This window comes from Salvelinus sp. IW2-2015, linkage group LG13 (genome assembly GCF_002910315.2).
Source record: "Salvelinus sp. IW2-2015 linkage group LG13, ASM291031v2, whole genome shotgun sequence".
Classification (NCBI taxonomy): Eukaryota; Metazoa; Chordata; class Actinopteri; order Salmoniformes; family Salmonidae; genus Salvelinus; species Salvelinus sp. IW2-2015.
In genome coordinates this window covers 2493027-2506319 of record NC_036853.1, presented here as the reverse complement: position 1 = coordinate 2506319, position 13293 = coordinate 2493027, and the positions used below count along the sequence as shown (strand labels likewise).

The following is a 13293-nucleotide window of genomic DNA, read 5'->3' as shown; positions in this document are numbered from 1 at the left end:
CTAGCAGTCTACATGTAGAAGTTAGTTAGCTCTAGCAGTCTACATGTAGAAGTTAGTTAGCTCTAGCAGTCTACATGTAGAAGTTAGTTAGCTCTTCCATGTTCCAGATGCTGTGCTACACTGGGCACATTGCCAAGCAGCCACTGTAGATAGATTGACACCTATGTCAGATTGCTGCCCACTTGCTGGTGTAGGAGATGATGGTAGGAGATGATGGAAGAAAATACCCCCTGTTATGTAAGAACTACACTAGGAAGACATGTAATGGATGTTGTGTGCTGATGACAGTTTCAAATGCTCTTATCGTGACACACTCTATTCAATATGAGTCGCTGAAGTTCAGAGTTACAGCGTGATTGAAATTTAAAGGCCATGTTCCTGCATTAGCGGACACTGCATTCACGGGTAACACACTGCATATGTCGGCTCTATTGGAAATAGATTAACATTTGTAATACATTTGTAATGCTTCAGCGATACAGATTGAATAGAGTCCTTAGTGATGGAGATTAAGACTGTCGGTYTCACACCTAATTCTGTTCATCTTTCTCTCTCAATCTAATTTCAAACGCATTTTTTTATAAAGCCCTTTTTACATCAGCAGATGTCACAAAGTGCTTATACAGAAACCCAGCCTAAAACCCCAAACAACAGCTCTCTTCTCTCTCTCTTCTATCTCTCTTTCTTCTGCTTCTATATTCTATACAGCTCCATCATATCTCTTCTCTCTCTCTCTTTTCTATCTCTCTCTCATACCTCTATATCAGGGTTATTCAACTCTTACCCAACTAGGTCCGGAGCCTGCTGGTTTCTGTTCTACCTGATCATGAATTGCACCCACCTGATATCCCAGGTCTAAATCAGTCCCTGATTGGGAGGAGAAACAATGCAATGGAACTGGCTTCCAGGTCCAGATTTGAGTTTCAGGGCTCTATATTCTATATCTCTCTCATCTATCTCCATCTCTCTCTTCTATCTCAATCTCTCTATTCTATCTCTCGTCTCTTCTATCTCTCGTCTCTTCTATCTCAATCTCTCTATTCTATCTCTCGTCTTTTCTATCTAAATCTCTCTATCATATCTCTCGTCTCTTCTATCTCAATCTCTCTTTTCTATCTGTCCTATTTTTGGTATTTGGTATTTTAGTACTATCCCCATTAGCTGTTTCAAAAGCAGCTGCTACTCTTCCTGGGGTCCACACAAAACATGAAACATGACATAATACAGAACATTAATAGACAAGAACAGCTCAAGGACAGAACTACAACAATCTCTTGTTTCCATCTCTCTCTTCTATCTGTCCTGTCTTCTATCTCCATCTCTCTTCTATCTGTCCTATTTCTTATCTCCATCTCTCTTCTATCTGTCCTGTCTTCTATCTCCACCTCTATCTATCTGTCCTATCTTCTTATCTCCATACTTCTTCTATCTGTCCTATCTTCTATCTCCATCTCTCTTCTATCTGTCCTGTCTTCTATCTCCATCTCTCTTCTATCTGTCTGTCTTCTATCTCCATCTCTCTTCTATTGGTCATGTCTTAATCTCATCTCTCTTCTATCTGTCCTGTCTTCTATCTCCATCTCTCTTCTATCTGTCCTATCTTCTCATCGTCCATATCTTTGCTATTGTCCCTATCTTAATATCTCCATCTCTCTTCTATCTGTCCTGTCTTCTATCTCCATCTCTCTTCTATCTGTCCTGCCTTCTATCTCCATCTCTCTCTTCAGCATATCACTCTGCATCCCACTGCTGGCTTGCTTCTGAAGCTATACAGCRTTGGTCCTGGTTAGTCCCTGGATGGGAGACCAGATGCTGATGGAAGTGGTGTTGGAGGGCCAGTAGGARGCACCCTTTCCTCTGGTCTAAAAAAAGATCCCAATGCCCCAGAGCAGTGACTGGTGACATTGCCCTGTGTAGGGTGCTGTCTTTTGGATGTGACGTTAAWCGGGTGTCCTGACTCTCTGTAGTGACTAAAGATCCCATGGCACTTCGTAAGAGTAGGGGTGTTAACCCCGGTGTCCTGGCTAAATTCCCAATCTGGCCTTCATACCATCACGGTCACCTAATCATCCCCAGTTTACAATTGGCTCATTCATCCCTGTAACTATTCCCTGAGTTGTTGCTGTAAATGAGAATGTGTTCTCAGTCAAATTGCCTGGTAAAATAATGGTTTAATGAAATTCTATCTCTCTCTTCTATCAGTCTTCTCTTCTATCTCCATCTATAGAGTAGCTGTACTGTAAAATTTACAGTAAATTGCTGGCATCAATTGGCCAGTAAGATACTGTCATTTATTTTATAGTACCGCTACTATAATCCATTTTATGCAAATCCATTTTACGGTACCAAAAATGTTGGTGTAATCAATTTGWCAGTGTATTACTGGAATTACCCATGCAGCGACATTTTACCCAGTGTTCTTTGCAAGTAATTCTTTTTTACATTTACATGTACCTTTTGGTCTTTTAGCGGGCACTCTTGTACTTAGCAACCAAGTTGATAAAAAACAACATATCACAGTCATTGCAAGTAAAACGTTTCTGTAACCGTTACTGAAAATGTTGTTATAGTTAAGGATACATTGGTCTTCAAAATAATTGTAATTACAACAAGATTCACTACATGGCCAAACATATTTGTACACCTGCTCGTCGAACATCTCATTCCAAAATCATGGATATTAATATGGAGTTGGTCCCCCTTTGCTGCTATAACAGCCTTCACTCTTTTGGGAAGGCTTTCGCTAGATGTTGGAACATTGCTGCGGGGACTTGCTTCCATTCAGCCAAAAGACCATTAGTGAGGTCGGGCACTGATGTTGGGCAATTAGGCCTGGCTTGCAGTCGGCGTTCCAATTCATCCCAAAGATGTTCGATGGGGTTGAGGTCAGGGCTCTGTGCAGGCCGATATCGACAAACCATTTCTGTATGGACCTCGCTAAGTGCATGGGGGCCTTATCATGCTGAAACAGGAAAGGGTATTTCCCAAAACWTTTGCCACAAAGTTGGAWGCACAGAAGCGTCTAGAATGTAATTGTATGCTGTACYGTTAAGATTTCTCTTCACTGGAACTAAGGGGCCCGAACCATGAAAAACAGCCCCAGATCATTATCCCTCCCCCAACAAAACTTTACATTTGGCACTATGYAGTCGGGCAGGTAGTGTTCTCCCGGCATCCGCCACACCCAGATTCATCTGTAGGACTGCTAGATGGTGAAGCGTGATTCATCACTCCAGAGAATGCGTTTCCACTGCTCACGATTCCAATGGCGGCGAGCTTTACACCACTTCAACTGATACTTGGCAATGCGCATTGTGATCGTAGGCTTAGGCTTTCCATGGCTGCTCTGCCATGGAAACCCATTTCATGAAGCTCCCGACAAACAGTTATTGTGATCACGTTGCTTCCAGAGGAAGTTTGGAACTCGGTAGTGAGTGTTGCATCCAAGCACAGAGGATTTTTACATGCTACGCACTTCAGCATTTGACATTGTTGCTCCTAGACATTTCCACTTCACAATGACAGCAGTTACAGTTGACTGAGGCTGCTCTAGCAGGGCCGAAATTTGATGAACTGACTTGTTGGAAAGGTGTCATCCTATCACGGTGCCACATTGAAGTCACTGAGCTCTTCAGTTTGGGCCATTCTACTGCCAATGTTTGTCTATGAGNGACTTGTTGGAAAGGTGTCATCCTATCACGGTGCCACATTGAAGTCACTGAGCTCTTCAGTTTGGGCCATTCTACTGCCAATGTTTGTCTATGAGCATTTTATGGATGTGTGCTCAATTTTTTTTTACACATGTCAGCAACATGTGTGACAGGGTGTCCACATACTTTTGGCCATGTCGTGTATCTTATAATATATCTCTGACCATCTCTGGATAGTGCCAATATAATACTGAGATATTCACAGCAACTTGATGCCAGAGCAATGAAGCGGAGCAATAAAAGTGAACATTTTAAACTGTAAGAAATGTATTTAAACAGCATTTTACTGTAATTACAAGGGATTCGAGTGAGAATGTTGGCTGTAGGGATTTGCATATTAATGAATACTTGGTGTTTTGTATGAATTGCACTTCTAGAAGCCTAACAAAGGTTTCCCAACTGGCTATGATGACAAGGCAAAACATACCAAATGTACATGGGTAAATATTCAACCATTAAAATGTTTAAGACCCGCTACAACTCTGACCTTTTCCTTTCATACAGTTAATTATTTAGGAAATACTACCACATATCAGTTAAAGTGGTACAGCACTCTCACTAACGGGTGCAACAAATATAGCTTCTTACAAGGCACGCCTTAAAATATGTTAATGTCCCAGTGATTTGTTCTACTCCCACAATACACTGAGTGTACAAAACAGTAGGAACAGCTGCTCTTTCCATGACATAGACTGACCAGGTGAATCCAGGTGAAAGCTATGATCCCTTATTGAAGACACTTGTTAAATCCACATCAAGCAGAGTAGCTGAAGGGGAGGAGACCGGTTAAAGAAGGATTTTTAAGCCTTGAGACAATTGAGACATGATTTAAGTGCCTTTGAACAAGGTATGTTTGTAGGTTCCAGGCACACCTGTTTGAATGTGTCAACAACTGCAACGCTGCTGGGTTTTTCACGCTCAACTGTTTCTCGTGTGTATCAAGAATGGTCCACCACCCAAAAGACAACCAGCCAACTTGACACAACTGTGGGAAGCATTGGAGTCAACACGGGCCAGCAGTCCTGTGGGACGCTTTAAACGCCTTGGAGAGTCTATGCCCCAATGAATTGAGGCTGTTCTGAGGGCAAAAGGGAGTGCAACTCATTATAAGGAATGTTTTCCTAATGTTTCGTACACTCAGTGTATTGCTCCACGATGCACCATCATTTACAGAATGCTGTGGTAAATATAACAGCATAGCAATACAGTTCTTTATTCTTAAATTGTATCAAATAAAATCAGCAATTGCAAATAGTGAATATTTAATGATATATTACACTATGCCAACTGATATATGGTGTTTTCTATCATTTTCACTTTAAGCCTTAACAAATGATTCTAAAATATCAATACTACCGGGCAGAACAGATCAAAAGGACATGGCTAGCCACTCAACCTTTAAAGGTCTGTGACTTGCTGCCACTTTGATCTGTTCCCTATATACGTTTAATTGATAGGGAATCACTACCACATATCACTTAAATTGGTACAGGACTCTCATTAACAGGCGCAACATANCTTTGATCTGTTCCCTATATACGTTTAATTGATAGGGAATCACTACCACATATCACTTAAATTGGTACAGGACTCTCATTAACAGGCGCAACATATATAGCCTCTTATAAGACACGCCTCAAAATATGTTAATGAGCAATAAACAACAATACTGTGCACCCAAGGTTTTTGGCTCTCTACAAAATGCAGTATGGTATTGTATTTTGAATTCCAGTAAATTACTTGCAGTAATTAGCTTGTAAGTTACTGTAGAGTTTCCAGATAAGGTATATAGAATTCCTGAAGTACAGTATATTGCGGTATTCTGTGAGGGTACAGCGTTCTCACTCACGGAGTGAAACAAATATAGCCTCTTATAGCACACAACATTTTCCCACAATGCATCATAAKTAATACTGTAAAACACATGTATGGTATTTTACTGTGCATTCTACAGTGTTTTGCTGTTGAAATTACAGAAARGTCTTACAGTGTGCTTTTACTGATAAGAAAGCTAACAGTGTAGCCTTGAGCTAGATGGGTTGTTAGGCTGAGAGTTCCTCACAGAATAATAACCCTTCCTTCCCCCATCCCCTCCCTGTGCCGTGGCGATAATGTCATAGTAGGTCTCTCTGTGTCTCTGTCGCCCACCAAGTCCCTATTGGACAGGACTGAATGTTTCTTGTTTTTCTCTCACTCACACACACGTTTCTGTCTCCCACCTCTCTCTCATACATACACACCGAATTTCTTTCCCTTTCTCTCTCACATACTCTTTCTTCCTCTCTCCCACTCCTTACACACATGGTGCCTTTATTTCTCTCTGTCTCCATCTCTTTCACCTCTCTCTTCCTCCCATTCTCTCTGTGTAGTACATGGTTGTCAGTATGTAAATGGTACATTCTACTCTCCAGGAAAGCTATACTGGCTCCTGTTGTTGTCGTGGAGATGTTGTCCTGCTGCATTGTTTACAGTCCTGTATTAGACGCAACCTCTGTTTCTTCATGGGAAAGCCTCTCTCTCCCCCTGTTCCTCTCCCTCTCTCTCTCTCTTACTCCTTCATTAATCTCTCTCTCTCTACCTCTGTCTTCTCGTTCTCTCGATCTTCTCTCACTTTCTCTTTCGTCTGGGGTGTAAACCTTCTCTTTGACACAGTAAGCGAGAGGAGAGGTGACATTGTATTTTTCATGATGCAGCGGTAGCAGAGAAAAAATAAAATACCATGTCGCTCGCTACCATCTTATGTAAAGTAGCACTTTCTGTCACCCTCATCGAGACAGTTACCTCCGGAAATGTAATGTTTGTTCCATCATGGGATTTCCTCAAATGTTTTGGTCTACACCTGGTGTGATGTGCAAGATGTGCATTGCATGCAACCGGTGATGTGTGTGTGTGTGTGTGTTCAGCTAAACAGTATACACGTTTGTGCGGTTGGAGAGGAAGAGTCATTGAGTGTGTGAGGAGACGGAGCTTAAGGGGGTCTCTGTGACATGTGACACAAACCACGCACACACATATGTCACACACACACACACACGTACACACACACACACACACACACCACACACACACACACACCACAACACACACCACAACACACAAACAGGCCTGTTATCTGTGTCCAGACCTGCTCTGTGAATTCCCCCCTAGCTTCAATTTATTCTAGCTCCATACAGTTCCCTGTTTCAACGAAGCGTGCGCCAGGCCTACAGAGGACCACGCTAACCACAGCCGACAACATCACACACAACACCACACACACACACACACATACACAGCACTACACATCTGTTACACACACACACACAACACAACACACACACACACACAAACACACACACACACACCACACATTTAATTGTAGTACAGCGCTGTAGTCAGTGTATAAAGGCACTGTTATTGTTGTAGGCTTCAACCGAATAGTCCCTCATAGGTAGGATTCAGCTCAGAAATCTCAAGAAAGATTGAGCTTCAGGGAGGACCAGAGCCCCTGTGAAGGTCCTACAAATGTTATATATTGTTTAAGTACTCTGTTGTTTCTTTATGAATGCCAAGGCCATGCAGACAGAGACTGTTGTTAACAAATGTGGCGAAGCTTGAGGAAGCTATCTATTACAACGTAGTTAGAACATGTTGCGGTTCAATGGTAGAGAATCCCAGGTGGAGAAGTAAGTGTTGTGTTTTTAGTGCTCATACGATCGATGCATCCAGGCGTTCGTGGCATACGCAGTATAGGAACATGGAAGAACAGCTTGACTGGTGTCACTTTTGTCACCTATGTTCAGTTGGTGCTGAATGTGCATCACTGTATGGTTGATGTGTGGGTGTGGAATCATCTGCTGAAATGTATTATGCGTGTGGATTGTTAATCCACATTACAACTTAGCATGTATGAGTTGTAAGTGTTCGATGCATCACTTGTATTGATCTATGTTTCTATACTTCTTCAGGATGAATGTTTCAGTACAACCCTTAAAGTCTGCTGCAATAACCCTCACACCCATGTGTTTCGAAACTTCCAGCAAAAGTTTTGGTCTCATAAGTTGGTCAGCTAGCTCATATTAGCCACTAGTGTGTTCCGATAAGCATTTCATTTGAACAGTGTGTATGATATTTCACGACTTTAGATGGAATCTTCCATCATACGGCTAGAATGTTTGACTTATAACCATCTACAATGAAAAGTGCCTGTCCACTTCGTGGTCTCACCTCTTCTCTTTGACTGTATCGAGCACCTCTAGACACCCCGTCTATGGGCTCTCCTGAGGTCCGATTACAACGTCGCGTGTGAGTCATGCTCTCATCCTCCATTGAGCATCCTCTCCGTCTCTCTCTTGTCCACCACGCGTAAGCCAACTCATACGGATCTCCTCGCGCCGCGTCACCGATCCATCTCCACCCCTCCACCACTGCAGCACCGACCCACTCCCTCTCTCCACCTCCCACCCTCAGAATACACCCCCCCCATCCATTCCATCCCCTCCTACCATTATCAGTCAGCACCTTCCTCCGCCATCCATCCACCTCCACACTGCCAGGCACCACCACATGCCCCTCTCCACCTCCACTCTCAGTTATCAACACCCCTTCCCCCATGCCATCCAACCCTCCCCCTCTAGAAAACTCTACCCTTCTCCCCATGCCGCATCCACCACCCTCCCCCATCATCCCCTCACCAGCACCACCACCTCCCTCTCTCCATCACCTGCCACCCTCAGCAGATCCCCTCCCCCCATCCATCCACCCCCACCCTCAGGCACCACCCTCCCCATCCATCCAACCACATGCCAGACCCTGCACCACCGCCGTCCCCACTTCATCCACTCCATCGAACCTCAGCATCACCTGCCTCCCCATCCATCCATCATCCACCCTCAGCACCACCCGTGGGCTCCTCCCATCCATCCCACCGTCCGACCTCAGGCATCAACCCCTCCCCATAACACCACCTACACCTCAGCATCAACCGCTCCCCATACATCCACACGACCATACAACCTCAGCGACCCCCCCGTAGCACCACAGCATCACCCCCCATCCACCCGCCACCTGAGCCACCAACTCCCTCTTCCACCCTCAGCCTCAGCACAACCTCCGGGATCCCTCTCATGCCACCCGTCACCCTGCTCAGCACCCACCCCTCCCCGAATCCATCACACCCCTCCACCTGCAGCACCACGCGCCTCCTGGCGGGGGCGGGGGCCCGCATGCCATCCCGCGCGGCCCTCCACCCTCCAAGACCGACCCACTTGCCCTTCTCCAGGCACCTCCTCCACCACTCAGCACTGACCTCCCCATCCATCCACCAATCCACCCTCAGCACCACCCCTCCCCCCAATACATTCCACCCTACGAACTCAATCACCACCCCCCTTTCCTCAGCGCGAATCCTCTTCCACTCACTCCTCACTGACCTCGTTGCTGCCCATCGTTGTGGCATCATGGCGGGGGAGAAGGGACCAACCAGGCGGAGTGCCATGGACATCAAGCGCCTAGCGGGGCTGATCCAGAGGGGGGCGGGTCGTCTACTGGTGATTGACAGCCGGACGTTCTCGGAGTACAACGCATCCCATGTACAAGGGGCGGTCAACGTGTGCTGCTCCAAGCTGGTGAAGAGGCGACTGCAGCAGGACAAGGTGTCCGTCACCGAGCTACTACAGCCCAACGGCAAGGTCAAGGTAGGTCAAGGGGACAGGGGTTAGAGGTCAGGGGTCAGAGTTCGAGAGTGGATGGAAGTTACAGTTTATTGTCCTTCAAGAATAAATATTTTCAACAGCTCACCAGTTACACTGCACAGTTCACAACAGGAAAACATGCTGGTAATGAGGGCCAAGGGGCTGCCTACAGTGTATCATTCTATCATAGATATCGAATCTAGATTCTATTTCTATGCATTCTATGTCTGTGTTCCAGGAGACCAGCACCAGTCATTAGTTCAGGATTATTTCCCGGATGTGAGAGATGCTTTTTGAATTGATCACTATGTTGATAACTGTAAGGGCGGGAGAAGAACAGCAGCCTAAGGACATGAACATTATCTGCTATTGTTCTATGCAACAGTGTCAGGTAGAGGTCTGTGTACTGTTCTGTTCTGTAGTCAGTCTGTGTCTCTCTGGCTAGCTCCTACTCTGCTCTGGATTTCTGGGTGCTATATTTGGCAGGCAGGCAGGCAGGCAGGCTGGCAGGCGGTCATACTGTAGGTTTATTGCAATGAAACCGAATCCTCCCGTTTTCCATGACTTCTGCTCCCAATATGACAGCCTTTTTTCCATGGCCCAGCCATGGCATGCTACGCGAATCCTGTATTTTTAGTCGCTGTGTGAAACTGGAGGTTGGGTGTTTGTCTGGGTGCATGTCTGTGCATGTCTGTGTGCATGTGCGTGCATGCGTGCGTGTGTGTGTGTGAGGGTGGTTGGGTGTGTGCGTGTGCGTGTGCGTGTGCGTGTGCGTGTGCGTGTGCGTGTGTGTGTGCGTGTGTGTGTGCGTGTGTGTGTGTGTGTGTGTGTGTGTGTGTGTGTGTGTGCTCCATCCAGTATTTTTACATGATGGGTAAATCCATCTCAACAGAGCTGTGGAAATGACATCTTCCTTCCCACAGCACCAACAAGACAGAAACAATGAAGACAGTGGCGCAATTTGAATGTAATTACACCTGTAATGCCAAAGAACACGGCCACGGCATTGATTCTGTGATGCTATAAGATATGGATGACACATGCCCTTAGTATTGTGATGACGGAAACATTTGGGGGAATTTTTTAGGTGTGACACACACAGTTTGAGTGGCGACTCATAAAAGCCAGTCGTCTACTTCCCGATGTGAACCAGCGGGCCCTGGATGCCTGACCTGTCATGTATGTGTGTGGCTCGTGCTTCGTCTCATTCTCTCCTTCCCCCTAGCTGCTTATATTCATGATTTAGCACTTGGAGTCAGTCCTTCCAACTCAGCCTGTCAATGTAACTACCCATCCACCCTCAGTGAGATGTAGAGGTGTCTAACCCGCTCTACATGAGTGGAAGCAGCAGTGCCTTAGACCTTTATTCAACTTAATGAATATATGTATTTGCTCCCTGGGATTGAAAGACATCTTTAGCTGGCTGGAGAAGCTTGGCATTCCTTCCTTCCTTCCTTCCTCCCGCTCTCTCTCTCTCTCTCTCTCTCTCGCTCTCGCTCTCTCTGTCTCTCTCTCTCTCTCTCTCTCTCTGTCTCTCTCTCTCTGTCTCTCTCTCTCTCTCTCTCTGTCTCGCTCTCTCGCTCTCTGATTGGTAAGTTTAGAGTCATTATTACCCTGAGCAGAATGCTGTTGCACAACTCTTCTTTTAATAGACCAGTGGCTGATGTCTCCAAGTAAGTGTGTAGAGGCTTTGGACTGGTCGGAAGTCTAGAACTGGTTTACATCAGGGCTGGGTTCAATTCCAATTTCAGAAAGTGAACCCAATTCAAAGTTTTCCTAATTGAAAAGCATTAAAGATAATTGAAATTTCAGACTACATCCTGAATTGAGTGGAATTTAAATGGAATTGCTCCCAACCCTGGGGTGTAATCATTACTCCAAACTAGAGGTCGACCGATTAATCGGAATGGCCATTTAATCGGGGCCGATTTCAAGTTTTCATAACAATCGGAAATCGGTATTTTTGGGCGCCGATTTGCCGATTTTATTTATTTATTATTTTCATTTTTTTACACCTTTTATTTAATCTTTATTTAACTAGGCAAGTCAGTTAAGAACACATTCTTATTTACAATGACGGCCTAGGAAACAAGGCAGAACGACAGATTTTTAACCTTGTCAGCTCGGGGGATCCAATCTTGCATTRWTTACATTGCACTCCACGAGGAGCCTGCCTGTTAGCGAATGCAGTAATCTAAGTTAAGTTGCTAGCTAGCATTAAACTTATCTTATAAAAAACAATAAATCAATGACTGTCATTGCTCCAATGTGTACTTAACCATAAACATCAATGCCTTTCTTAAAATCAATACACAAGTATATATATTTAAACCTGCATATTTAGCTAAAAGAAATCCAGGTTAGCAGGACAATATTAACAGGTGAAATTGTGTCATTTCTCTTGCGTTCATTGCACGCAGAGTCAGGGTATATGCAACAGTTTGGGCTCTTTGCGAACTAATTTGCCAGAACTTTACGTAATTATGACAACATTGAAGGTTGTGCAATGTAACAGGAATATTTAGACTCATGGATGCCACCCGTTAGATAAAATACGGAACGGAATAAACGTTTTGTTTTTCGAGGTGATAGTTTCCAGATTAGTCAAAGGTATATGGTTTAGAGAGAAATAGTCGACGCGTTATAATTCCTGTAATAACTTGCGGCTGAATTTGAAAGGGGTTCCTCCGTTATTTTACCGTTCATGTCTTCCATAGAGAATGTCTTGATCTACTTCAAATAAGGTCTGTGTTTCGTGCAGGCTTAAACGCCTCGACGTTTTGATACCCGTGTAAATCTCACTAGGATAAGGTAACGTTTGTCAACATATTTCATAAATCCACTCTACAATTTTTTTTATCTCCGCTTATATTTAGCCAATATTGATCAGAGTTACCTTGTCCTATGGATATCTATACTGTTATAAAATTGGCACGGTGATGGCAGCCTACACGAAACACAGACCTTATTTTAAGTGAATCTAAAAAATATCCTATGGAATAAATGAAGGAACCGCTTTTCAGATTTTGCTAGGTGTCATGGGAATTATGATCGCCACTTTGGTTGTCAATTCTTACCATGCCCATTATTAAAATAGGATTTCCTGCATATAGAAATTAAAGTTTTTGTTTTCAACATTCATCACAGGTAACTTAAACTCTATTTTTATTCAAACAGTTGAGAGTATTTGTCTCCTAAGCAGACTCTTCAGTATCATTGTCACTTCAGAGCTGTGTGCGTGTGTATTTATGTATTATATTAAGTTAAAATAAAAGTGTTCATTGTTTATTCAGTATTGTTGCAATTGTCATTATTACAAAAATGTGTGTGTGTATGATATATATATATATTWAAAAAWAWATATATATTATTAAATAAATCGGCCGATTAATCGGTATCGGCTTTTTTTGTCCTCCAATAATCGGTATCGGTATCGGCATTGAAAAATCATAATTGGTCGACCTCTACTCCAAATATTTGCAAAACGTTCTATTGTGCAACAAAAACTAACGTGTCTATTGGACAGATTCAGGTAGGTCCCCGTCCCTGTTTGCTGAAAATGTCTGGAGTAATGATTACCCCCCRGGTTAACATAATCATTTAGGGCCCGATTCTGATCCGAGTTAAGCGCAAGTACATAGSTTGCTATTCACCTGCTATTCGTTTTGAATACGCCGTATTCTGACCTTGACTTAATTCCCTAGTAATTCCACCACATTTACGCACGAGGAAACTGTGAATAAGTTCTAGCGAACCTACCGGTTCCAAGTGGAAAAAGCATCTGCTTAATTTTTTCCTGATAGAAATAACACCTTCTCCATCCACTGTAATGTACTTGGTATTAATTTGATAAGAGCTATTGATAAGAGCTAGGTAAATGAGTTCTCCGTTTGGATAAGGGAATTGTAAAT

At 43.9% G+C, this 13293-nt stretch overlaps 1 protein-coding gene across 1 annotated transcript in view; it reads left to right on the top strand.

Moving 5' to 3' along the window:
- The first annotated feature begins 9113 nt into the window (after positions 1-9113).
- LOC111971971 (dual specificity protein phosphatase 8-like) overlaps positions 9114-13293 on the top strand; it is a 94751-nt gene continuing 90571 nt past the window's right edge. The window contains exon 1 of the mRNA XM_023998765.2: positions 9114-9385. Within this exon, the coding sequence (XP_023854533.1) occupies positions 9149-9385 (237 nt within the window). The 5' untranslated portion in view covers positions 9114-9148. The remainder of the gene's footprint in view (positions 9386-13293) is intronic.